This window comes from Mus pahari, chromosome 1 (genome assembly GCF_900095145.1).
Source record: "Mus pahari chromosome 1, PAHARI_EIJ_v1.1, whole genome shotgun sequence".
Lineage (NCBI taxonomy): Eukaryota > Metazoa > Chordata > Mammalia > Rodentia > Muridae > Mus > Mus pahari.
This window is the reverse complement of record NC_034590.1, coordinates 117,912,320-117,939,580: the sequence shown is the minus strand read 5'-3', so window position 1 is coordinate 117,939,580 and position 27,261 is coordinate 117,912,320. Positions and strand designations below refer to the sequence as shown.

Genomic DNA, 27,261 nt, shown 5'->3' with positions numbered 1-27,261 from the left:
CTCATCCTCAGGCCCCACATAGCAGAAGCTGAGAACCGAACCGACCCCTCTAAGATGTCCTCATCTTCACACACTATTTAGAGGAAACTTAGCAACAGTCAGGTGCACCCACTGAGACCCTGACACAGGCCAGGGCCTAAGAGCACCCACCCCGAACAAATTACACAGGACTGGTGGAATTTGGAAAGTTTTTGTTTTCTTTTTCCCACACATTTCCAGGTTTGGGGTGTTTTCCAAGACTCAGACACATTTGTTAACAAAGAGAAAAAAAAACTGGGGGAGCAGGGAGCCCATGGGCGGAGAAGTGACCCCAGCCATCCGCAGACACAGCCTCACTCCCGCCATCCCCTGCACCTGCAGCTAGCTGGTGCCACAGACGCAGCTCTGGTACCTCGATTATTTGTTTTTAATATATATCTGCATTTGCCTTTCCCCTCCCCCCCGCCCCCCCACCCGCTCCTCCAGCGGCTTCGGCTTCCCAGCAATGCACGTTGCCCGGCAGCAGCGACACACAACAGGCCTTGGTCAGGTCCAGGCCCAATCCCTGGGCAGCCCCAGGCAGGAGTTTCTCCTCCTGAGGGGACTTGGGGCACTAGGAGAATGAACCCTACTGCCCCGCCCCAGCCACCCAATCTGGGTCGCTCTGGGTCCACCCGCCCACCCTTCTTCTCCCAGCGACTCTGTAAACCCAAAGGAAGGGAAGCAGAGGAAAGAGAATTTAAAAAAGAAAAGAAAGAAAAGGAAAAGAAAAGAAAGAAGAGAAAAGAAAGGGAGTAGGGCAGAGGAGGGTAGGGACAAGAGACAGCAAGCCTGAACCGGGACAGGAGGGCTGCGAAGAAGGAAGGCGGGAGGAAGAAGAAAATCGAGGGAAATAAACGAACGGCGCAGTGGACACTTTACAAAACCCCAGCCTTCCTTCCCGCCCAGCCCCACCAAAATAAAACTACCCCCCTTAAAAAAATAAATCAACCCAGGGCTGTGAGCACGTGCCCTGCTGACAGGCGCAGAGCGGAGGACAGCCAGCCCCAGAGCTGACAGTGCGGCGCCGAGGGCAGCGGGAGGGTAGGGGATGAGCACGTAGTTATATTCCTTTTCTTTTTTCTTTTCTTTTCTTTCTTTCTTTTTTCTTTTCTTTTCTTTTTTTTTTTTTTGCGTTTCCTCTTCGTGGGAGAAGCCTGAGGCAGCCGGGGAGAGGGTCCCCAGATCCCCCTGCAGGGAGAGGGCCGCACCCTCCTCCCTCCTGGGAGGAGCAGCTGGCAGTGGGGCGCGGTGCCTGGACTGGGTGCTCAGACGTAATACTCTTTGTCTTTGTTCTTCTTGGCCTTGCTTGGCGTCTTGGGGGCAGCGGGGGCCTTCTCCTTCACCACCGCCCCATTGCTCTGGGCCGAGTTACTGATGTAATTCCGGCTCTGGTCCACCTGGTAGGAGCCCTCGTCGCGGTTGCGGTACTTGTACATGGCGTAGAGGAGGATGAGGATGCAGAGCGCCGCCGCCGCCACGATGCCCACCACCATGCCCGTGGTGCTGCTGGATTCGCGGATCACCTCCACCGCGCCCGGCGGGCCGCGCTCCCCCGGACCCGTGGGGTTGGCTGTGGGCAGACGGGGGAAACCGGGGGCTGAGGTCACGCCGGGGCGCAAGGGAGGCGGCCGCCGCGGCTCGAAGGCCGTGGGGACCCCAGGCCCCAGGGGTGGGTTCTCCAGTAGCGGCTGCAATGGGTCTCGGTGGTTCATTTTGCCCGCGGGCAGGTTGGGGGCTGGGGCGGAGGGCGCAAATAGCACCCCGGGGGCGCCCGTGGCCCCATCTGTCCTGAGGTTAGGTCGGGGCTTGCGGGGCGACAGGAGGGTGGTGCGGTCCGTGACCAAGGGAAAAGTGGTGTAAAAGTCCTCGTCGTCCGTGGGGGGGAGGCTGGAGTCAAAGACCTCCCCGGAGGCGAAGCCCGAGGCTTCCACGGGCTCCTCGCAGTCGCTGTCGTCGCGCTCGGCCTGACACGGGCCCCCCGAGGACGGGCGGCGCGCGGCGGGCGGAGGCAGGGTGTCTTGGGTGGCACCCACGCCCGTGAGAAAGGGGTAGAAGGTGGGGGGCGGGGGCACGAAGGGGGATCGGGTGGCCACAGGAGGGGGGTCTAAGGAGTCCTCCGTGATAATGGGCAATATTAACTCTCCTCCTAGGAAAAGAAAGAGAAGAGAGAAGAGAGGGCGTCAGCGAGGGCCGGGGCGCGGGCGGCCGGCACAGAGAGAGAAACAACAGCCTCACACCCAAATCGGTTCAATTGGCTTTGGCGGAGACTATGCGGGCCGGGCCCGCCCGCCAGCCGGCCAGCGCCTGCGCTTTAAGCGGGCTGCGGCTCGGATGCCCTGGGCACCCCACGCGCGGGCTCTGTGACTCTGCATTTTGGTCTTTTTGTTTCGTCTTAAGAAACCAAACGGAACAGAAAGGAAAGGAAATTGAAAAGAAACGGAATTTTTTTTTCTACTGGTTTAAGGCTTTAAAAACATACAACAGCAGCATTTAAACAAACCTAACAACAATATCTTTTAGGGTTTTTTTTTTATATATTTCTTTTTGCTTTTTTTTTTTTTTTGCTTTTGTTTTTAAAAAAGAAGATAGCATACCACGGAATTCAGGCAACTTACATCAACAAATAGGCCGTGTGATTTTAGCATGAAGAAAAAAATTACAAACAGAGCTGTGTAAGCGGGTTCTCCCGAAAAAAATAAGAAAAAACAACTTTTCCGTACAACGTTTTCTGTCTATCTGTTTGGCATCTCCCTCCCTGATTTACTCCCTGGACAGCCTGCTTCCTCCAGAAAGATCACTCTCCTCCCTCTCTTCCCCCTCATTGAACACTGAAATTTGCACAGTGCGGGCAGGTTAGGTCTGGGGAGTGGCATCATTCAGTGACATTTTGGGAACAGGAAGGGTCAGTGGACAGGCCACGGAAAGGAGAGCCGATGGCATGTCTATGTGGGTGTGAACTCTTGGGGAGGGGGGCTGGCCATGGAAAGGACCTTGGGGCTAATTTCAGTGGGCCATCGGAGGAAACTTTAACCGGGAATGTTTGTGTGGAACAGTGGGCAGGAAGGATCAGACACGCTGGAGCTGGGGTTTGTCCCTTAGGATTCTGGGAGGTGGTGAAAAGTTCGGAAGATGCATGGAAGTAGGGAGGATTGGGAATGAGTGCGGGAGGACGGAGAGTGAGTGAGGGCGGAGGTCATGTGATTACTGAGCTAAACCTAACTCTCCACTTTCTTCACCCTCCACCTCTGACCCCCACTGACTTCCCCCCACCCCCTCCCCAGAACCCCCATGGACCGCCAGAACCTGGCCAGGTTATGACTGCTTCTGGCCCTCTTATTATTGTTAAAACAATAATAAAACAACGGAAAGAAGGAGAAAGCAAAAAAAGAAAAGAAAACACATACACAGCCATCTGGGCGGGGGGGGGGACACACTAGCTAAAATAGGGCCCAGGGTAACTAATTGGGAAGGCCTGTAATAGGGAGTGGGTAGTGTCTTCTCTTTTAGTCTGATAGCTCAAGTACCCTGGGCAGAAACTGCAATTCCCATCAGCTCCCTGTGAGCAGGAACTACAGGTCCCATTAGCTCTTCAGGGGGCATGAATTACAACTCCCGGCTGTCTCTGGGTCAACAACTACAACTCCCATCAGCCTCCTGGGCCTCTTCACTAACCAAAGCGCTGCAAGCCTCTGACCTCCTGTAGATAGAAGCTGAATAAGCAAGCTCTAGGCTGGAAGGAGGGCTCAGACTCTGGCTTTGGAGGTTGCCTCTGGTCCTTTTGGCTATGGAGTGAAATTTTCCTCTCTGGCTCTACCTCCAGCTCAGTCTACGCCCAATCCCTACCTGAGCACCTCACTTGGTGTGCACCCACAGTCTTCCACCTCTCTCTCTTAATCATCCCAGGGTTTCCGTTAGCAGATCCAGCAGCCAGGCCAAGTCTCACATCCAGGGCCTTCTCTGCCCTGCCTACCCCCACCTTCTTGTTGGCTTAACTTCTCACACACCTCACGAACCTTTCCTCCAGCAGCTCCATCCATCTCATGGAGGCCACAGCAAACCCCACTGAAGGAGGAGGAACCTTACCAAGCGTCTCAGGCGGACATCCCATCAGGTTTCCTTACGCCAAAAAGTTTACAGCCCAAGAGTTCCTAGCCCTCCACAGACTTAGCCATGTGAAATGTTGACCCAAGAGCGGATTGCCCAGTTCCACTGATGGAAGCCAGGACCTCATGGATGCCGGGCAAAGCACTCTGGCTCTCACACTAATAGATCCCAACCCTCAACCCCAACTTCTAGGGCATGAGGATATTGGGGCCTAGAGAGGGCAGAACTTCCAAGTGAGGTGAATAAATGAACTAGCCAGTCCCTTTGGTGGCTCCCAGAAGCCAGGAAAGGGGGCAGGAAAGCCTGGGCCATCACCCTCATGCCTCCAGGAGGCTGGCAAGCTGCTCATCTAGAAGAAGCACCTCCAACCTGGAGGCTACATGTGTATCAACTGTATCAATTGCTGTGTGACTACAGACTTGTCCACCTCTATAAATCTAGAATGTTGTCATGCATGGTGACACATGCTTGTGATTCCAGCACTCAGGAGGTGGAAGCAGGAAGATCAGTTCAAGGTCATCTTCAACTACATAGCAAGTTCTGGCCGGCTTAGGGTATGTGAGACTCTGCCTCAAATAACCAAAATAAACTAAGGAAGTGAGCTTCAGGCCCTGTTGAGCCTGGCAACACTTCATTCCCATCCACTGGCCTGGCCTGGCTCCTACCCTCTGCCAGCTCGGCTTTCCACCATTTCTATCACAGACCGAGCCACTACTGAGAACTCCAGCGCAAAGCTTACCCTAACCCGGCTTATGATCTGCAATCAGCTGGCCATCACCGGAGATCCACACTAGGGACATGTCCTTCCCTAAAGTGCCTGTCCTCAGGCTGACCAAAGCCTGGCCTGATGGCCTCTCTCATCTGTGTGGTAACATGGTGCTTCTTCTATTCCCATGTTCCTCCCATTCCTAACGTCCTCATCCTTGCACAGGTGCAAACTGTGTACAGGAAAGCTTGTGGCCCTTCCAATAGTAACAGCGTGGGCCTAATCCTAGCAGGAGCTCTTCCCTGCATGAGTGCTCAGTTCGCCTAGGTCCTCTCTGCCCATCCACACTACCTCTTGCCTCCTGACCTTTGCCCTCTATCCCGAACAGGCTCCCCGTGGCTAGCCCACACACGCTCAGAATCCAGCCAATAACACCTCACCTTCCAGACTGACCCCAGAAGATGCCCTCTGCCCCTGGTGCCGCTGATGCCATCTTTCTCTCTTGGAGGCTCAAGTTTGACTCACTGCCAGGGAAGGGCCACAGGCCTGAGTCCCATCTGTCCATCTTACGAGCAGCCAGCAACAAGCCTGGCACGGGGCTCCTCAAGGGGAAGTGAACGGCAAGTCCCCTAGCACTCTCTCTGAGGTGGACCAGGTTTGTGGGGAAGCACAGAGCACCTTTTACAGGCTGAGTTTACACAGCCTTGACCCACCTTCTTGGGAAATGAGCACTGCAGAGAGCTATGCCTGCCAATCTTTTCCTCCATGTCCTCAGGCCTGCCTTCTACCCTCTAAAAGCCCTGCCACCTTTTGCATCTTAGACCGAGTTTCCAGCGCCCTCGGAAACTCCAGGGTCAATAACCTGGCTTATGATCTCCAACCAGCTGGCCATCACTAGGGACACGGCACAGTGTCGTTAGTACAGCTCATCAGAATGAGCAGGGCATAGATCTTGGCTCTTCACAGCCTGTTGCCTCCAGCTGGGTGAGGGCAGATGGTGGACTCAGGCCTGGACCGCACAGATCCTGCCCCGCCCTGTAGCTCCCACAACCATTTGCACTAGTCCTTGGGACACACTGGTGTTCTAGATCACCATCCTCCGGGCCCTACAGCCCGCCCTGGCTCCCTTTTCAGATCTCAGCCAGATCCCTTCAGTCCTCATCCCCTGGGAGGCTCTCCCAGCTTGTGCCTATCCATGGTTGGCGGCCGTCTCTCCCACGAGTCCGCCAACGCGCTCTTGGCACAGCAGCATCTTTCTCTGTGACAGACTGTGGAGAATCTCACATGGCTTGCCCGAACCACCCTGGCCTGGACTATGGGGCACTGGAGTCATCAGTGTATGAGCTACCCTGGAGCACTGGCCCAGGAACGATCTAGAAAACCCTACTGGGAGGGAGTCAGCAGGGTCTGAGCAAGGGAGGCTGCCTCAGAGGCGTCAGGCTGGGATGGTCCCACTGCTGACTCTCCTACTAGGCTTTTGGTAGGGGGGGGGACACTCAAGGTGACTCATGATGTTGGGGGACCTGTGATCAGCTCTGCATCACTGGGAGACAAATGGGAGACTGTGGCCCCTGAAGCCATCAGACTATGACAAGGACCCCAGGTAGCCTTTAGCTCTTCTCTCACATCTGGCAACTGCAGGAGTTGCAAATTACAGGTGCATGTTTTTCAGAGCAAGAGCCCACTCACCCTCTGCTCTTCCTATCCTAAGGAAATAGAACACTTCAATGTACATTGGGTCCACTCGCTAGAGAATTCCATTCCACCAGCCACTCCCAGACGGCGCTTCATCTCAACTCTTCCCTCTCTAGGGCCTGCACACAAAGTAAGCTGGGCCCTTTCCACCTTCAAGGCCCAGGAACCTTGATCAGAAACATATCCACGAAGCTCTGTGCCATAGTTCATACCTGTCCATTCCATTCCTCAGGAGGCTGAGGCAGGGCCATGATTCCATGAGTTTGACGTCAGCTTGGGCTACAGTGTCTGACCCTGTCTAAAACAAAAAGTCTACCTATGAACCCTAACTTCTATCTAGTCAGAACATGTCTACCCCACAGCAGAGTCTGAAATTGAGGTTCTGGGTGACCCAAGCAAGTGAAGCCACCTGATGGCATAGAGCCCGTGCACCAGTGCTGAGGGCCCTACGCAAGCTGGGAGGGCAAGAACGTAAGCATTTCAGTGGATTAGGGAGAAAGGCAGCTCTTATACCTGAAAACAGTGCTGTAGGTCATGACTTACCAAGCTCCATGCCTACAGCATTGACAAGAACAGCCCAACTCGGGCACAGGATGGAGTGCAAAGCAAACAGAACGCTGGCTAGATTCCACCCCTACTCACCTGCTGGAGCAGAGAAGCCACTGTGGGCTGTAGCCTGAAGGGTGTATCCCTCCGCACCTGTAACACCAGCTTGGCAAGGGCGGAGGCCAGAGTGGTTGCATGGTCAGAGACAGTGAGCTACTCAATAGGAGGGATGTGTGCATGTGTGTATGAGCAGGCACACTCAGATGTGGACCCCCATGAAGGTTTGTGTTTCCATATCCATGAGCATAAATAAATCCCTAAGCGCAGCGGCCTTCATGGATCTGAGATGTCTGTATGTATGTCAGTGAGTGTGAACAGATATGTCCACGTGAATGTGTCTCTCATGTCTGCTGCCCATGAATCTGAGGCATGTCCTACAAAGGACATGCTGTGTGAATGTGTCCTTTAGAATATACAAGCAAGATATCCTGGCTCTGAGCATAAGCCGTGTATTATTATAAAATAAATACATTCCTTCTGAACCTTGACATCTAGACGACATTTCCCAGTATCCCTAGCAATTGAGTATGACTCACTTGAGGAGTGTTAGGCCCTGTCGGGTTCTTTGTCCCTAACAGCCTCCAGTACTCCATCAATGACCTTGGACATGCTGTGTTAAAAATGTAGGTGCCACAGATGGAGGGAGGGTGGACTGCTAGCATGCCCTCTGGGCAGAGCCCAGGAAGCAGCCATCTGAGTGAGAAAGTTCTCTTGCCTTAACCACTAAGATTCAGGGCTTAGCTGCCTCAGAGATGAGTGTTATCTTATACAGGCTTTGGCCCCTACAATGGATGCTGTGATGACGAAACACCAGAGCATTCAAGTGACAATCCAGGGAAAGGATGGGAGGTAGAAACACTTGGTACAAACACTGCCTGTGCCAACCTGCTGAGGCAGAAGTGCTGAGGGAAAGTGTGGGGACAGGGGACAGGGGAGGACTGCCAGCCCTTACTTTCTGCATTTAGCAACTTGTTACAACATAAACTTAAACTAGGGTTGGCTGTCTTGCAGGCAGGGAGGTGAGGAGGCAGGTGTGACTCCTGCTGGAGTCAGAAGAGCCACTGCTCTCAGATGCCACACGCCACACGGGGGTAAAGACTGAAAGGGCACAAGGGTCAATGACAGAGACCTCAACTGACTGAGGGTCTTCTTCTGCCAAGGGTCACATTTAGGAGCGGTCTCCCCACCTAGCATTTAAAGTGTCAAGACAGTCGTGGCTCTGTGAAGAGGACGGGGGCAGAGACACGGGAGAAGCCTCGGGAATGGAGGCTGGGGCTTAGGAGGGGGCTGCAGTACTGCTGCTGTGACTGAGCCTGGACACCAGAGGTAGGCAGTCCGGTGTGGGACGTCTACACTTACACAACCAAGAAGTGAGTTTATCCCAAAACTCACTTCTGAAAGGGCCAAGGAGGCTAAGGATGGGACATTCTGCCCAGCCCAGCAGCAGCCTAAAGCCTTCCCAGAGACAGAAGCAGGAGTCACTGGAGACTCTGTCCTTACCACTGTAGGAGCTAAGCCCGCCCACCAGCGTGCTGGGTTTCCTCCTCCATGCTCAGACATGCCTGTTGTGTTGTCCCCAGCTTCCCTACCCTCAGCTCTTGTGTGGGGGCTGGGAATAGACGGGTTTTGCTAGACTCCAGGTTGACCTCGAACTTGCAGTCCTGTTGCCTCTCCTCCATAGGCGCTCACCACTACACCCAGCCTCTTCCTTTTGTGACAAGCTTTTGTTGTAGGGGAAGCACTCTACTTAGGGTGTGTTGGAAGTAGTGAGATAAATCTTCCAGTTCATAGTCTGCAGACCAGAAGCAGCAAGTCTGGGTGGATCAGAGTAAGCTACCATCTACTCCTTTGAAATGAACAACCTCCTGAGATGAGATGTGTGCCAACACTGGAGTGGCAGCTGGGGACATTTTGGGACAGAAGGCAAAATGAAATAGATCTTTGGTGGCTGGACATCCTAGGCCCAAGCAAAACATTCTCTAGCTGGCCCCCAAATCTGCCTGTGCCCCGCCTAGGAAGTGGTGGTTCATGACCATCTCAGCTCAGTGTGGTCCCAAGATTGAGCTCTGGGTTTGGAATGCATGTGGGCTAGAAGAGCCTGTCTGTCTGGGGCAGCCTGTGGAAACCACCTACTCCTGACCCCTTGCTCATTCTTGCACCCTAAGAAGTCAGAGACCACACAGCCACAGGACGGGAGGAGACCAGGCTCTGAGTCATTACTAGGAGGCTCCCGCCAATCAGAAGCATTGTAAGTCGGGTCTCTGTTAAACCACAGAAGCCGAGTGTCATTATAGCAACTAGAGTCACCCTGGAAGCTCCCAGGAATCCAAACTCACGCCTCCATGTATCTGACCGAGTGTGTGTGCCAGCATATGCCTCTGAGGGTCTCATTCATGGGTAGGTGACACTGAGGAGGGGTGCATGTAGGATAAATGCAAGATGCTGATGTTCATCTGGGCACACGTGAACCCGTATGCACAGGAAGGCTTGCTTGTATGCACACAGCCCTAAGGACATGTGTGTATGTGTCTCTACAATACCGGGTGACCCCGAGCATGTAGGTATGACCTTGTGGGTTTAATAACTGTGTACATACACAGCAGACATTATTCTGAACTGGGTCTGAATATACACATGACCTACAAGTCTAAAGATAAGTGTGTGCCTTTTTATGTGCCACTGCAGGGGTACCACTGAACACAGTTACACCTGTGTCTGTGAGCATTTGGGTGGGCCATTTTAGGCAGGTGTGTGTGTGTGTGTGTGTGTGTGTGTGTGTGTGTGTGTATTTGGGTTCATTTGTATCCCCTCTTTGGGGGTCGAAATGAATGTGGACATACTTCCGTATGGATCAACATGTGTGTCTCTGTGGAGCATAAACCTGTGAAACTGAGTATGTCTGTGAACACATGCTTCCCAGAGTCTGAGGATAAATGTGTGTGTAAGTATGAATGTACATGTATGAGTGTGCTTCTCAGGGTCCCCTCTCAGGAGGACAGTGTAGAGGGGTGCAGGTCCACGAGGCCAAACCAATATGTACATATGCACAGACTTCTGGGGTCGGTCTGAGCACTCACACCCCACTTGGACAGCATGTGTCCATGCCCCTTCCGTCTTAGTACATACTTACACCTCAATATGTAGAAACCCCTTCTGTGGGGACAAACATGTGGGTCCATGAGTACATGCCTCCACAGATGGACATACATGTCTTGGTGAGTATCCACAGACAGTCCTGTGCACACAGACCAAGGGGTACGTCTGTGGATATGTGTATGTGCATAGGAAGCGGTGGTTCACGACCATCACAGCTCAGCTTCCATGAGTGTGAGCGAATTGTGCACATGCCTGAACACAATGTCATGTCTGTGGCTAGGAAACATGTGGCCATCTGGCAATCCGAATGTATATGTGGGACTGTGGTCTGTACACATTGGTGAGCAAGTGTTACACAGGGGGCTCAGTCCACAGATGTGTACCTTTGTGCACTGAGCACGGATGTGTCACCCTGAGGCCAAGGACATGTCACAAGGCATGTGCCTCTGTGAGTCTTGAGCACAAATGAGCATACACACACAGCTCTGAATGCACAGTGCTTGCCCAGCGTGCATGGTGTCTGAGGAGGCTTTCTGGCTCAGAGCATGTCTGTGTACATCAACAGATGCGAGCCAGCGAGCAAGCATGTGGGCGCTGCTTCTGTGGGTTTAAGCATGCACTTCCACGTAGCGCTGAGCATATGTAGGGACCTGAGTGGGTTCAAGGTGTACAGCGCTGAACGTGGGAGCCTTTGTGCAGCTGAGCATGGTGTGTAAGGGTGTGACTCTCTGAGGGCTGCGCAGGTAAGCGGCTGTGGGTCTAGGCATCTCTAGGTGTTCTGGAAGCTCTAAGCATGCACGTGAGACACTCAGTGGCTCTGGTACATAGCATGGGGCTGTGCACACTGTAGTTTCTCTGGATCTCCCAGGAGTGTCTTGTATATTGGTTTCAGGGTATCTGTGCACACATGTCACTCTTTGGGGCTAAGCATCTGTGTGCCTCTGTTGATCTAGGGTAAAAACTGCATGCACTCTTCTTGGTGTGTGTGTGTGTGTGTGTGTGTGTGCGTGTGTGTGTGTGTGTGTGTGTGAATATGTGAGCTTCTGGGCACTATGTGAATCTGTATCCTTAAGTGTACAAGTGTGACCCTGGTCGGAGCGCATGTGTGCGCATATGGACACGTGCCTCTGTAGATAAACATCTTTGCGTTCTTCTTATGTATCTCAGGAGTACAAAGTCCACAGTTCTACGAGGGCTGGGCTGGAAATACAGTGTGTGGGCCAGGACAGCTGGGCTAGCAGGGGTGGTGTCACATTGCCAACTGTAGGTGTTTGTCCCTTAGAGGCACTCCCACTAGGGAGAAGTCTAATAATATTCTGTGTGACTGGACCTCCAGCCTCCGGGAAAACAACGTGCTAGATGACAGGATCTCCAAGCAAGGAGGAGGACAGGGCCTGGAGTCTGCGGAAGGGATGAGGAGGTGAACGGGCCAAACAGGGATGATTCCAGGGCACATACTCCCACCGAGGGTTTAGATCTGGAAGTGTGGAGGGCAGGCAACCTAGGGTCAGGCTCTGCACGGCCCGTCACTAGCCAGGCTGCCTTCTCCTTTGCCAGGAGCCTCATGCTCTGCTAGGAAAGGTTTCCTTATCCCGGGGCCTCAAAATGGACTGCAGTTGCAGAGGCCACGATGAGAGGGATGAGGAACACGGTCCAGGCCAGCCTGACTCCCCACGGGGAGATGAGGACAGTAGGCATCTCAGAGCTGTGGACCGAGTGATGTAGATGAGCACTGAGCACTCCAAGGTCCACTCCGCCCTTCCTCCAGGGCTTATGTTCAAAGCTAGGCCAGACCCCAGCCTCCGGTCTTCCTCCACCTCTATCTTCCCCTCACATGGGGGCTCTTTTTTTTTCCCCAGAAGAATTGCACAATGCACAGTGATCTCTGAGAGCCCTGACCCAGGGGCAGCTGACCTATCCACTTCAGGTCGACCTTACCCTCCTATTCTACCAAAGCCTGAAATGGCTCAAGATACCAGAGAGCACACTGTAGAACGAGCTCATGCTTCTAGATAGAGTCTTGGCTGGGACCCTCAATCCTCCCAGTATGGCCCTGGGACAGCCTGGTGTGTGTGTGTGTGTGTGTGTGTGTGTGTGTGTGTGTGTGTGTGTGTGTTAGTTATATCTGCGTTGTGTGCTCTGGTTCTGCAGAGTTGAAGGAGAGCAGAAATCTATCAGCATTGAGTTTATGCCCCAGAATGAGAAGTGAGGCTGCACCCTTCCCCATGGCATAGTTCCAGCTCAGAGATCTCACAGGTCATTCCTTGCAGCCACTCAGAGTAAACTTTGCTGGAGGCTGTGTCAGTCAGCCTGTAGGTATCCCCAGACACTGCCCGGAGCTTTGATGGATTAGGCGGTGCTGAGAGGCACTGTGGGCAGACTCTGGGTCTCCCAAAGTCATAGCTGGGCTGCAGCATAAAGAGACGGAAGGGTGGCTCCTAGCAGAGGGGCCTCCTGCAGAGGACGGCATCTGTTCCCAGAGGCACAGGCCCTGTGGACAGTGAGGTCTTTCCTGCCTAGCAGATGGTACCTCCCGGGAGGGCTCTTTGTCCCAGGACCACAGAACAATCCCACTCAGCTCCCAACTACTGGGGAGGAGAGGGGTGAAGGCAAGAACCATCAGCCTCTGGTTATGGGGGCTTCCACTGCTGTGACCAGGACCCCAAGGCTCCACCTATCTCCCCGCACTCTCTCTGGGGTAGCCCACTCTCAGCTTCAGTGTCTCCTATGGAGCTGCTAGGCCCTCCAGACCCCTGACCTCAGGTCGGGTTCACAGCCCCTCTCCATCCTTCATGCACTTGCCCCAGCCTTGATGAAACCCACAGCTCAGGTACCACCATGGCATGGTAACATAAGAAGCCTGTGAGAAGCCAAGCAAGAGATGTGGGCGGCCCCTCTGCTCCTACGTCATCCAGGCTGCAGCCATGGACTGTGTTCCCCTACTGGGAGCTCCCACCAGCCACATCCAGTCCTTTTACTGGTCCTGCTGTCAACCCCCAGAGACCACCTCCTGCTGTTCTGTCAGCCACTGCCAACCTGCTCAGTGAACAGCAACTATTAGGCCGCCCCACTCTCACGCTCTCAGCAGGGCATGCAAAGCTCACCCCCAACCTGCCCCAGTTGCTCTTTGTAGCTAGAGCCTTGGCTCCAGCTGGCATCATTAAGCAGAGTACCTGTGTTGCCACCACTCAGGAGGCCCTTTCCCACAGCTTCTGTAGCAGCTCTCAAGCTAGGCTCTCTCCTAGGGGACTGCACGTCTGGCCTAAGGGGCACCTCCACCTAGTGCACTGCCAGATATAGAGGTCTCATGTAGCAACTGCCCTGATTGACCTGGAATCCTGGGGACCCCTTCAAGAATACCAGATGAGTCACTGAGGCTGAGAAGGAGGCCAAGGGAGTGACAACAGAGACCTCTATGAATGGCCAAGAGAGCGCCAGGCTTCAGGGCTGATGGGAGTTGTAGTTCTGGACCTGAGGCCTGATGGGAATTGTAGTTCCCCAACCTCCCATTCCAGGACTCATGGGAACTGCAGTTCTATAGCCACATCTCTCTCTTTTCTCCCAGTTCCTCTTGGCTCTCCTCCCCTAGGAGCCCGAGCTAAAGACTTCACTATCTCCAAGGATGGGACACTAAAAGGCGCCTTGTCAGAGGGTATGTGAGGGACCTGGGGTCTTCTAAGTTACAAAGGGACTGTGGGAGAGAGTAAAGCCTGCAGGAAACCCTGGGCTGGGGCCAGGTGGCAGAGAGTCGCCCCCCTCCCCAGCAGCGTCAGTCGCAGGGGCCCGGGGCAGGGGAGGGGGGAAAGGCACTCACCAGTACTAGGCTCACACTCCTCCAGGTCCTCATCATCACTTGGACACTCAGCCGAGGCCACCAGGAGGTCATCTGTGTTCTAGGGTTAGGGGAGGGATGGTAAGGGGAGGAGTAAGGAAAGAGAGGGTTCCAGTGGGTAATCAGATTCCACAACTGCTTCCCAAGGTATGTATGGAACAGCACAGGAGACAGGGCCAGGGCCAGGGCCAGGGCCAGGGCCAAGCCTCTCTTTCTTTTTCTTTTTTCTTTTTTGGTTTTTCGAGACAGGGTTTCTCTGTGTAGCCCTGGCTGTCCTGGAACTCACTCTGTAGACCAGGCTGGCCTCGAACTCAGAAATTCACCTGCCTCTGCCTCCCAAGCGCTGGGATTAAAGGCATGCGCCACCACTGCCCGGCTAGCCCAACCCTCTCATCATTTGTTGGGTGACTCTCAATTTCCCTTGCTAAAGGATAATAAACAGAGCCAGCCCTGTAGCTCCCAAAGATCAGACAACTACTGAGCCCCTTACACTAGGAGCCAGGGGACGGGATGCCAACCCTGGGCTTCGGAGGTGTTTCCCAGAGGTCCAGAGTGCCTGAGGCAGGGGCAAGGGGTATGGAGGAAGCTCAGACAGAGAGAGTGGACAGGGTCTGGAGGGTTTCCCATCTCCAGCTTCCCCACCTCATCACTTCTCAATCTTTCCCAACCCCCTTCCACAGAGAGAACCAGGCTCCGCACAATAATTAGGACTATGGTTGCCATGACAACAGGAGTCGACTTTGTCAGCATTTTCTCTACTGATTGCAAAGAAAGAGGATCCCTGAGATGAGTGAGCCTGAGGGGGAGGGGAAGTTCAGCAGGGTTAGGAAAGAGCCAAGGAGGGAGACCTAAAGCCCAAGGAGTAAGGGAGCGGGGAGACAACAGGCGAGGGGAGAGCCAGTGTGGAGGCCAAGGATGTCAGGGTGAGGGGGTTCCAACCCACAGCTCCCTAAGTTCCTCTTCAACCCAACAGCCCTTGCTCAAGGCCAAAGTCATGGACTCCTCTTCTCTTCCACAGCCTTGACCCTCTCTCTCTTCCACCCAGCCCAGGATCTCTCTGGGGCCATCCATTCTCTTTACCACGTGGCTGGCCTGCCTACCCTCTTCTAAGATTAGATGGGATTTGGAGAGCATAGGTAGTCAGCCTAGGGCTCCCCACTCCCTAGAGGAAAGCCCCTGGGCACCCAAATCCCTCAGATTTCTGGGCACTGAAGATAGAGAGGAAGGCTTATATCTTGTCTCTCTCTCCCTGCCAGCCCAGCCCCGGATCCCTGCAGGACAGAAGAGCCCGGAATACAGCAAGCCCGGCCCTGAGACAAGCTGAAGACAGACTGGTGTGGAGGAAAGTCATGGCCCCATGGACACCCCAAGATTTCCTCTGGGCCTGCAGGCTCAATAGCCAAGGCGGTGACACTGAGGGTGGGGGGCAGAAACACTGTGGGGCAGAGGTGGCCCAGCTAGGTCACTGTGGCAGGTATAAGCTCTCCATTATCAGCACTCAGCACAGACATTGATGACCATTAGGGAACCCAGCTACTGGTCAGTCCCATATTCAGTTTTGACCACCCAGGATGCCAGGCCTGCCTGCTCCTCGGAGCTCTGTTTCCCGTGTGTGGCCCTCACTCGACTCTCACCGGGTCCAGGGAGCTCCTGAGCTGGAGATGATCTTGTGGGGGGCAAAGCACAGGGAGCTGTGCACAGCCACTCAAAACACACTCAGAGGACAAGGCCGAGGCCGGCCAAGATGGGCCCTTGGTGCTCATACATGCAGAAGCTTTGTAAAGGCAAAGGGGTCTCACCCGAAGCATCTCCGGCATAAGGAGAGGCTGCCCCTGGCCTCTACTGGCCTCTAAGAGGGGCTGCCCGCCCCCGGAGACTGCATGTCACCACTCCAATGTATCATCTCTGCCTGAGATGCCACTATCTGACTCTAGTTGGCCCACTAAGCTCTGGCATGGTCACCCTCCTCATTATTCCCACAGTCTTCATCAAGACGTCCCTTCTCCTGGCTAGGGTGAATGGGTAGGCCTCTCCAGTTACCTGCCCACAATTCTACACCTCCTAGAAACGGTGATCACCTTACCCAGTCAATATCCCTGATCACCATGTGAAGGCCTCCCTGTCCTAAACCATCACTGTGACCGCTAGGTGAGAAACTGCTATCTCCAGAACCAACCACCCTCTGACCCCAACACCCCTCGGACCTTCCCAGACCAGGAGGGCGTCTCACCTGGGTGGTGCTGTCCCTCATTGTGGGGGAACGGCCCCGGCGAGTAGTGGTGGTGGCCATGGTGGTGGTGGTCTCCATGATGGTGGTGGCCATGTCGGCCAGCAGAGTGGTGGCGGTGGTCTCAGCACTGAGCAGCACGGACGGCCCCTCCCCTACTAGCCGTAGGTGGCCTTCGGTCCGCACATTGGGGTCGCTCTCGGCGGCCAGCGCCAGTACCTTGAGCCCATTGTAGTAGAGGCCGGACACCTGGCCCTGGAAGGGGCGGCCCTGATCCCGGCCCCCTATCTTGATGGCAGCCTGGCTGTTGAAGATGGTCAGCTGGCGTCCTGAGGGTTGGGGATGGGGTGAGGGGGGGAGTACAGGAGAGGTAGGCAGTCCAGGGAGGCCAGGAGGAAGGGATGGAGAGTGGGGGGAGAGGGGGAGGAGTGTGGGAGCCAGGAGGAAGGGATGGAGAGTGGGGGGAGAGGGGGAGGAGTGTGNGAGGGGGAGGAGTGTGGGAGCCAGGAGGAAGGGATGGAGAGTGGGGGGAAGAGGGGAGGAGTGTGGGAGCCAGGAGGAAGCCAGCACACGGGCGGGGGAAGGGGTGAGGAAGAGGCAGACAACCAAGGGAAAGCCATTGTTAACCAGAGCCCCTAGCCCAGCCTTGTGGGACCCCCACAGGAGAGGGTCGCCAGGGCACACACGGGCTGGGAACGGGAGCCTGGTCACCCCCTATCCCCACCATGCACATGCCTCTCCATCTACACTGGTACCCCACTGATCCCACTCCGGGGCTATCACCCCTCTTCCTTATCCTTCAACTCCACCCCCATCTTCTCTCTCTCTTCTCCCAAGCATCCCACCGATGTCCAGCCTCCAGCCGTGGTGTCCCCCGAAGCAGTGACAGTGGCCGCAGAGACAGAGACAGGAGGAGGGTGTCCCTGCCAGGCCACGGTGGAGTTTGTGAGTGTGAGCAGAGGAAGCAGCCAGATGAGGGACAGATTGTGTGGATCTGCTCCAGGTTGGCCCTGCCCATTAGCACCGGGTGCTGGCTGGCCTGGCTGCTTAGCTCCTACTGCCCAGCTGAGTGCCAGCCACTGAGGCCCAGCCACTGCCCTGAGAGCAGGCCCCAGTGAGCTGAGCCCTTCCCCCAAGATGGACGTGCAAGCCCAGATATGGAAAATGTTAAAGGGACCTTGCTTCGCTCACTGACAGCCAAAATCACTGCTCCAGCTCCAGACTGGCTCTGCCCGTGGCAGTGTTAAGATTCCTCTGAATGACCCCCGTTTGGGGCTCGGCTGCTTGCTTTGGTTTTAGTTGACCTGGGGGTCAGTTTAACCCTCTGAGTTTGTTGGTTTTGGTTTGGTTTTTTTTTTAGAAAAGACATTTATTATGTTTAAGTTTAGATTTAGCTTTGGTTTTGATGTTATTGGGGAGGGCAGATGGAGTATGACTTTGCCCCATTCTCCCACAGACCTTTAGCTGCTTTCATTTAAGACCTGGCTTAGCCCTTGTTAGCTTCTGGTTAGTGCCTCGTTAGAGATCTGGTTTAAAGTTAGGATCCTGGGAGCCCTGCCCCCCCAAACCTGGGCTGAGATAGTCCAACTTGTGACACATACCCTCTCTAGAAACCACAGGCTCTCAGGACCTCCCCCAAACACCTATCCAGCCATAGACGGGTCACTAGCCTGTCTCCTAGGGCTCCTAACTCAGACGCTCCTCCCCCAAGACCCTCCTACTTCCAGCTGAAGTAAAGATGTCCCCTCTGTGCTTTCTCATTTAAGGCCGGGCCCAGCCCACAAAAGGTGGAAGGCTGCTTCATAAAAATTATAAGAAAAACAAAGGAGAGAAGGGTCAGATGAGCTCTCCACTAAGCACATTCCCTTCTCAGAGCCTTACAAACTGATGTAATGTGGGCTTCCAAAGGAGGAGGCCTGCTCCATTCCAAACCCACCTGACTATAGGCCTCTATTGTGAGGCGTCCCCTGGAGCTGCTGCTCCAGGCAAGTTTTGGAAGTACAAGATGGAGCCGTCCATAGACATTTATTGAGCACCCACTGTATCCCAGCAACTTACAATAAAATATCGCTCCAGGAACACCCAGCCCTGCCCTAGACTGGCCTGTACCTATTCCTCCCGTGGTGCACTTGGAGAGGGCGGAGCAAAAACCAAGGAGGGAGCGAGGCTCACAGGGTCAGACTGGGCCAACGGCCACACCAAGAGTGAGCTCCTCCTCTTCGGGAACCTGCCATTTTCCAGAAGAGTAGATACAAGTTTGAGGAGAAGGTATGGCTGCCACAGTGGAAGGCAAGGAGTTCTTCACTACATTATCTTCTCTGCACAGCACTCCCAACCTACCCTGGGAAGGGAGGGAGGGGAGTATTACAAGTTGTCCCAGCCTCAGCCCAGGCTCCTCCCTCAGCCTCTCTGATTCTAGGAGGGGAGGGTGGGTAAAGAAGAGGAAGCCATGGCCTCTGTGGCCCCTGCCCCTGCCTGCCATGAACACCTCAAAGGGTTAAAGTTCACCCCGCTGGAGAGAGCGGCCCAGTGTGGCTGGGGGCTGCAGGTTTTAGCGATGTCTGTTACAGTCCCTTTAACTTTTTTTTTGTCCTGCTGTGGGTTTATGACATCTGGTTATCAGCACGTTTAGGCCCCCGGGTGCAGGGGCTGAAGGTTACATTGGGGGATTTAGACGGGGAAAGCCCCGTGGACATTTAATGCACTGTTATCAGCTGGTTAAGTGGGCTTTAGTGCGTCTGCTCCCCACTAGAGTTTAGCCTTAGAGGTACAGAGCTTGCCCCTCCTCCAACGGGAATGACATGGCTGTGCCCTTGGCCCCCAACTTCTGGTGACAAAGACCCTTCTCCCTCTCACACAGCAGTACCACCTCACTTGCGCATAAGGGCCTCTGGGGGACCTGCTCTGTCTTCCTCATCAGACCAGCCGGCAGAGATCTCTATGAACCCCTAAGAGGGCACCACCTTCCCTTCCTCCGTCCGGGTCAGCCACCAGCCGGCACTACTTCCAGGGGGCCTGAGACCAAGCAGAGCCTTTGAGGTCTTTCAGTACCATCTGAGGCTCCAGCTCTTCCTCTCTCCTCCTGATAGCCCGTCTGAGCCCTTCTTCACTGGCTCTGCCCTCCTTCCTTCCTTCCCAAGCCTTCCTACCTCCAGGTGCCCTGTGGCCCTTTACTAAAAGCCCCTGAGGTGACTCTGCCAGAGCGCCCCGACTTCTAGCCTGTGTTCCCCTCCTACTGCGGAGGTCTGAGCACAAGCGGAGGGTGCTTCCAGCTTCAGGCACTGAGATCACTCTAGGAAGACACCAGGCTTTCTCTTCCCTGTTCCCAGCCTCCGCCCAGAGACGAACGGCCTGAACGCAGGGGGCAGAAGGGAGCATCCTGCCCGACGTGGGGGAGAGAGCTCTGCACCTCTAGGATCGTGTTTTTAAAGTTAGTTAGTTAGTTAATTAATTAATTAATTCTGGTTAATTACCTTTGTCGAGCAGCCACTCATCTACTACTCGACCAAGCCGGTAGGGGATTCTCTGTCTAGCAATCGCCAGGCGCTCGTTATCAAAGTTCCCTTGGAAGAGTTTAGAAAGACAGTAGGTTCTCAGACAGCGCAGTCCACAGGCTTTAGAAAGTAATTACGCACTTCTCAGGAGACCCCAGCAAGCAGCCACATTCAACAGAAAGGAGGGAGGCGGGGACAGGATGCTGGGCCCCTCCTCTCTTGGGGGGCCCCCTCCCTAGGCTCCGTCCAGAGCCAGCCCCACCCTTGGGGGTGAGAGTAACCCAAAGGAGAGGGAAAACCAAGAAAAGGGACGGGAGATGTAAGGAAGAAAAAAAAAATAAAGATAAGAAACCAACAGCTGGAAGGTCAGAGGTTAAACAGGTTTATCTAGCCAAGCTGTTGAGGGGGGGGCCCACTTCCTGCACCATCCCAAAGAGGGGTGGTGGGGTGGGGGCGGGGCATTTAGCAGGTTTATGTTAGGGGGCTGTCCAGCTGGTTACTGCGTTTAGAGGGTGGTTTAGAAGTGGGAGGGACGGGTTAAGCGGGATTTATGTGGCATTTAAGGGGGTGCCCGGCACACTCATGTCACAGAGCTTTAAACCATTTCTCAAAGTCACTGTCAACTCCCGTCGTCTTCTGGACTCAGTCCCAGCGTCTCCTCACAGGCTCCCTCTTCCCTCCACAGCCCTGGCCCACCATACCCTTCCACCTGCGTCTCTGTCCCCTCACCCTACACCTCCTCATGGCAGAGCTGCTGCTGCTGCTTCTGCCTGCTCGCCTGTCCCGGTGCCCTCAGGCAATGGGGGGAGAGGAGAGCTAGGTGTTTAAACACTGCTACTCTTGTTCACTTGCCCAGAGACCAAGCCTGGGTCAGTCTGTGTACGCCTCCCATGAACCCTCAGGAACACCTCCATAAGTACTCCCTCCTATATTCATGTGTGGATGAATGCAATCGCTAAGTCCTCACGAGTCCATGAGATGGCCTTCTCTACAGATCCAGGACCTCACTGCTGGTGTCCCTGACAACCACTGATCCTGCACCCCTTTCTTCACAGCCCTCTCATCCTATCTCCTGGGGTAGCCTTGGCCACCTCTGATCCTGGCCGTGCCCTAGCCTTTGCCTTGCCTGCCTTCTCCGTCTCAGACTTCAATATGCTCAGGCCCTCTGTGTGACGCCAGCTTCTGCTCCTCTCCGTCCTTAGAACCCAGCCCTGGTCCCACTCTTTCCCTCATCTGCAGACCCCACCCGCTCCTCAGCCCTCCTTCAGACAGTTTCCTTCCCCAGTTTTAGCCACGCCCTTCTTCTTCATCCTTGGCTTCCCATCTGGATACCCACCTGTTCTCTCCACACTCAAACTCCAACCCCTGAGACAAGAAAGGTGTGTGTGTGTGTGTGTGTGTGTGTGTGTGTGTGTGTGTTGCAAAGGAGTTCATGCACATCCATGCAGAAAGTGTCTTTCGGTGTTTCTCTGTGAACTGTGTGTGCTCCTAACCTACCACAGTGGACAGGGGCATTATTTCCTTTGAAAACATGGCCACGCTGTTCACTGAAGCCACTCATGCTGGGGTAGAAGCGGTCCTCCTGTCTGCACCACATGGCTACACACTAGCTTAGCCAGAAACCAGGGCAGGCCTATGCCTGCTTATGAGTGGCTCTTAGGACAATATATGCCTGTGCTCATGTGGGCATGCAGGACACCTAAGCACTTTGAGGCAATGACATTCTGCCTTCCCTATCGATTCAGAGGCTGGACGACCTGACATGGGTCACATGGTCTGTCAGTAGCCATCCAGGATTAAATATCAGGTCCCAGTGAGTGGGAACCCACAGGCAGTATCTCTGTGTTCTTTAAGAGTCAGGTGGGAGGCCAGGTATGGTGATGCACACCTTTAACACTAGCACTCTAAAGGCAGACACCTGTGAGTTCAAGGCCAGCCTAGTCTACATAGCAAGTTCTAGGCCAGCCAGGGCTACAGAGTAATACCCTGTCTTAAATAAATGAGCAAACCAAGAATGAGAGGAGTGGGCCCATTCATACTGCGGCAGTGATCTGTGGTATGGCTTAGGAGCCACCCCCCCACAGTGCACAATACCCAGATTTAGCTGGGTGTGGTGGTGTAACCCCTTAATCCCAGCATTTGGGAGGCAGAGTCAAGTGGTTCGCTGGGAGTTCGAGGCCATCCTCGTCTATATAATAAGTTCTAGGACAGCTAGAACTATGTAGAGAGAGCCTGCCCTACCTCCAACACCCCAAAATTTAAAAATACCCAGATTTACAGACAAGGGATGCCAGAAAGCCTTTCTTTCTACCTATTCAGGGATCCTGGCCGAGGATAGCAGACACCTTGCCTTCCTCCTGGCCTCTGCCCTGATGAGGTGAGCGTTTGAGCATCAGGCCTGACTGGGCATGGAGAACTCTTCACGCCCTGTCCAGCACAGGCCAATGTCCCCATTACTACAAAGAATGTTCCTGTCCCCCCAAGACAGAGGGACCCCCGATAGCCAAGGCTATCAGGTCTGCTTGTGGGTAGGAGTAAAGGGAAAACAGATGGGCCTGTGTAGGAGAGGGGGCATGTCTGACCTCTCATGCCCAGGGCTCTGGGGTAGGCCAGCATCCCTCACAGTTTTCTTGCGGATCCATCTGACCTTCGGCATGTCCAGTGTGATCTCGGTGTCAGGCTGGCCTCTAGGTACATCAGCCTCTGTTTATTAGGAGAATGTGGGAAGGAAGCTCTTGTCTCAAGGGTTGCCCGCAGCCATTCGGGCTTAAGCTTCCATGACTGTGAGTGAGCCCCAAGGGTTTACAGGACAGAGTTCATGCTCTGTCACTAAGGCTAGGAGCAGTGGAGGTGACAGGTGGTCATCCTGCTGCTGTGACAGGCACCAGGCACCTGCAGCCCTTCTCCCTGCACTGTCTCCCCCACCCTCCTTCCCCCCCTCATGCAGGGCTCTGTCCACCTCTCCTCTCCCTGGCAGAGTCTGTGTCAGAGGCTCCGCATCTCTGTGCATCAATCCTAGAACTGCCTCCATCTCTGCAGATGTCTCTGTGACTATTTCCAGAACCTTCCATCACTCCCCCTCTGGCTTCCTCTCACTAGGCTCCCTCCTGAGCTTCCTTCTTTTTTTTTTTTCCCAGAGCCTCATCCTTCTCCCTCCCCTGGGTTCCCAAGACCTTGATTTGCCCTTGACCACCACAGCTGTAGCCCTAGGAACTAAGGCTCTCTGTGTCCTCATCTCTGGGCCCTCAGGTCAAGTTCCAGTCCCAGTACCTTGTATGCTGCTTGTGAGGGCAACTGAAGGTGTCTGACCCTCCTTCACACACGTGTCCTGTCTCTCCTTTCCACCATGTCTCTTACTGGAATCTCGTCTGTGTGCATCTCGAAGCTATTGTCTCCAGCATCTACAGGGGCTAATATGGGTCCTTGACTTTGGGTCTTTGGCTGGTCCCGCCCAGATGGCCTGTGCATGGGTCTCACCATGTCCACCCTGCCCCTCCTTTGTAAGTCCACCCTTTCCTCTATCCTTTCGGATGCTCCCTAGTTCTACACTTCATCCTCTTTGTCTATCCTCAAACTGGCTTCTGGTTTTTCGACCTCGTCCACCAAATAATACCGTCCCTTCAGCATGGTCCTAGCTTTTCCTTAGCCATGCCCCCCCACCTGGGTTCCATCCAGTCTTTTCCATAACCACGCCCTTTTCCACAGCCGAAGTCTGTCCACTTAGCCACGCCCCACAGCCTTCCAAAATCCCAGGCTGCCAGGCCCCACCCTGTCCCACCTCGTCACTGTGCCTCCTCTGCGGACCTGTGTCACCTACCTGCCGGGTACCTCTCGTTGACTGGCCAGCTGTCCACTTGCAAGGTGGCATTGCCACCACTTCTAGTAAAGCGCACCACATGATATTTGCCGTCGCTCACGATGGCGTTGGGCTCATCAATTGTAATGTCGTCCGTGCCCACATTAAAAATCACCCCAACAGTGCCCTGGTCCTGGGGACACGGAGACAGGAGTCAGCAATGGGTGGGGAGGAGGCAAAGTATCCCTGTAAAACTCTGTCTGAGGTCCCCAAAACCCTCCCTCCACAGCCTTTCACAGGTTTTATAAGACACCTCTTCGGGTCTCAACTACCCAAGGTGGTGGGCAGGTTTGCCCCTAGCATATGCAGGCAGTAGAGTACCCTGGAGGCTTATCCGTTGGGGACACCACCTAGGCATGCAGATCCAGAGAGGGAGCTCTTCCACTAATCACATCTGTCTCTTGCCCTCGGGTTCCTTCAGAATATTTGAAAACATTTGGGCTATGCAAGGACCCACGTAAGGATGGCAAGGATGTAGCAGCCTCTCTAAGAGATCACAATAGGAAAGCTCACAGCCTCAGAAGCCGGTCTGACCCCCCCGACTCCAGCCTGGTCCCAATCCCCAGGTCTGCACAGTTTCTCAAGCCTGACCTCTGCAGCTACAGTGTCAGGGGGTAGCCTGGACCCTGCCTGACCTCTGCAGTTAGTTACAGTATCAGGGGGTAGCCTGGACCCTGCCTGACCTCTGCAGTTAGTTACAGTGTCAGGGGGTAGCCTGGACCCTGCCTGACCTCTGCAGTTAGTTACAGTGTCAGGGGGTAGCCTGGACCCTGCCTGACCTCTGCAGTTACAGTGTCAGGGGTAGCCTGGACCCTGAAGTATGGGAAGCAATGGGCAAGAAAGAGAACAGGGCTGTAGAGCCGTGCCAGCTTTATTAGGGGAGGGGGACCTTGGGGTGTTGGGACAGGATGGGATTAGAGATTTGAGGGGGCAGAAAGAGGACAGGTAAAGACCTGTAGGAAGAAAGCCAAGAGTCTGCAACCCTAGAACCCAGGCCCTCAGGGAAGCTGGAAAAGGCCACTTGAGATCCAACCCACAAACGATGTGGCAAGTGGTGCTGGCGTGAGAGGAGGAGCTTGGCTGAGGAGACGTGTGGTGTCACATCTTACCCAGGAAGAAAGTAAGGCCGGGGGTGAAGTAACACCCGAGCCTCGGCACTAAGAGAGGACCTAGCACCTCAGCCCCAACTGGCCCTCCTCCAAAACCAGGGCCCTTGTCCGTCCCTCTGCCCACTAATCTGGGGAGACACTCATTCAAAGAGCTGAGGGGGACACCATGCCAGATGCTAAGGCAACCCTGCCTTCAGGACCAGCCTGCCTCACCAAGCCATCGGAAGGGCCCACCCAAAGCTAAGTCTCGGTTCTGCTCCCCTGCATCTCCCTCACAGCAGCCATCACACACAGCAGGAGTCAGCCTGGCCCCTCCCACACAGGACCCCTGGGTCACTCTCAGAGACCCTGCCTAGCACGCAAAACCACACACTGAAAAACTCCCTGTCCGGCCTGAGCAAGAAAAACCCTCTGGTCGTTAGCCACATTGAAAGAAAGCCCAAAGGCCTGGCAATGGGGGTGGAGGTGGGGGGCGCAGGGAGGTGAGAGGTGGGCTGAGAAGCAGGACACACAGCCATGTTCCCCAAGGCTATCTAGTTGTGGGCCCCAGTACTCCCCATCCCCAGATCCTGCACAAGCAGCACACACCTGTCTGCACAGACACTGCCATCCGCCCCCAAGGAGGTACCGCAAGGAAACTGAGGCCGCCCTGCCTAAGCGTCTTAGCGAGCCCCACCCATGTACCACCCACGGACTGACAACATCCCCAGGGAGACGATCATCATCTGCTCTCACACAGGCAAGGAACAGCCAAGCCTTCTGGTTACTATTGTTAGTAATGATACCACCCAGAATAGTATCAGCCCCTTGGATGTCTCTGAGGGCTTCTCCCCTCACAAGACTCCACCTGGGCAGGGACAATGGTCAAGGGCACTGGCGGGATGGGAGCTGGACCGGCAGAGGACGGGCCAGGGGAGCTGGAGGGCAGGACACCTGGGTTTCCTAGGATGCAGCCAAGCTTGGAGCTGTGCACTCCGGGGGAGAGGCAGCTCCCCAGAGCTGCTCCTGATGTGAAGTCAGTTGTCACTTCTGTTAAAGTCATTAATTCCTAATTCCCCAATTACCTCATTAGGCGGCGGTGGGGAGAACGCGGCCGCTCCTACAGCAAATAATTATGGGAGTCAAAATTAATTTGGCAAAGTGGAGCGACGCTTTATTAGAAACGTCAAATTGCTTTTCTCTTATTTTGCTGCCGCCTCCCCACTCTCTGAGAACTGCTAACCATGCTGTGGTGGGAGCTGATGTGTCACTGGGGGAGGAGGGGACTTGGGGGCTGCCCCCAAGGGGCTGTGAGCCCATCTGGTACCCAGCTCCCCCTCGGTGCCTGCATCTCTTGGGACCTCCACCCTTCTCAGAATTCTCCCTTATCCTCTGCAGCACCTAGGCCTAGCTCCCTCACAGGGCTGTACCAGGGGAGGCTTGAGGGAAGAATGTCTCTCTCCTCACAGACTTCCTGCCCTTCCTGCTCTGGGAGGAAGCATCATCCCCTAAACTTCCACTCCCAAGTGGCTAGTCACAGGTTACCAGGATGCCGAATACCCCCACCAGCCTGGCCGTGCAATGAGCTCATTACATATATGATCTCATTTAAGGCTCCTGTCCTCTCGGTGTGGGCACATCGGGGAAACCGGGACTCAGAGAGCTGCAGTGACTTGCACAGGCACAGAGCAAAACTACGGAAAGTGCTGGGGCTCAAACTCACCATCAGCTCCAAAGCCACCCATGGCCTCACAGGACAGAGAAGAGGGGACAGCTCAAAAGGACTCAGGGAAACATGGCGGCACCCAACCACACCATCAGGCGACTGAAACCACAACAATCCCCGAGGAAATGAAAGGTCACCGCCACACTCTTCCAGGGGCACTGACACAGTGTCTCTCTGGGTCACCTTGACCCACAGCCATCTCTCTGTCACAACTGTCACAAGCCCACCACCACACTGCTGTCCACAGTTCACCATTTCTCTGCATGGGCTGTCACACAAACGGCCTCCTCCCCAAGCCTGGCCTCAGCCTCAGCCCCTGCTCTTCCCTCTGTGTCCTTCCCCTCCTGGGAACCAAGCTTGTCACCCACTATTGTCACTAGTCATGCTCTGTTCACAGGATGCCTCCCCTTCACACCTTGATGTTGGAGGAGCTGGGGTGTAGGAGCCCCAGAGCCCCATCCTTGCTCAGATGGGAAAGGTCAGCCCCTACTCCAGCCAGCTCTGCTGGCTTTCTCCCCCTTCCCAATCCTTCCCTCCACAACACCTCCAACTGGCACACAGAGCCTGGTCTACCCTCACAGCTCAAGGCTCTGGCTTGATACAAATGGAAAAGTGAGGGCAAAGGAGCCGAGTATGGAGCTGGAGGCTGAGGTCAGAGGCTGGGGCTCAAGAGCGTGGAGAAGGAAGGGGTGTGGCACAGGCTAAGTTCAGAAATGAACTGAACGTAGGGAAGAGTGTAGGGCAGGATGTGAGGCTCAACCAAGACATCAGTGAGGAATGAACTGGACTAGAATCTGGGAAAGACCTGGC

General features: G+C 54.7%; 1 protein-coding gene across 24 annotated transcripts in view; it reads right to left on the bottom strand.

Moving 5' to 3' along the window:
- Window positions 1-490: 490 nt before the first annotated feature.
- Nrxn2 (neurexin 2) overlaps window positions 491-27,261 on the bottom strand; it is a 114,816-nt gene continuing 88,045 nt past the window's right edge. For 15 of the 24 annotated variants that reach the window (XM_029544900.1, XM_021208125.2, XM_029545126.1 and 12 more), the window contains 5 exons: window positions 23,599-23,770; window positions 19,761-19,850; window positions 16,291-16,616; window positions 14,043-14,121; window positions 491-2,167 (listed from right to left, as the gene is read on the bottom strand). In XM_029544900.1, coding sequence (XP_029400760.1) covers window positions 1,287-2,167; window positions 14,043-14,121; window positions 16,291-16,616; window positions 19,761-19,850; window positions 23,599-23,770 — 1,548 coding nt within the window. In that variant the 3' untranslated portion in view covers window positions 491-1,286. The remainder of the gene's footprint in view (window positions 2,168-14,042; window positions 14,122-16,290; window positions 16,617-19,760; window positions 19,851-23,598; window positions 23,771-27,261) is intronic. The other 9 variants (XM_021208147.2, XM_029545377.1, XM_029545434.1 and 6 more) reach the window with 3 other exon arrangements.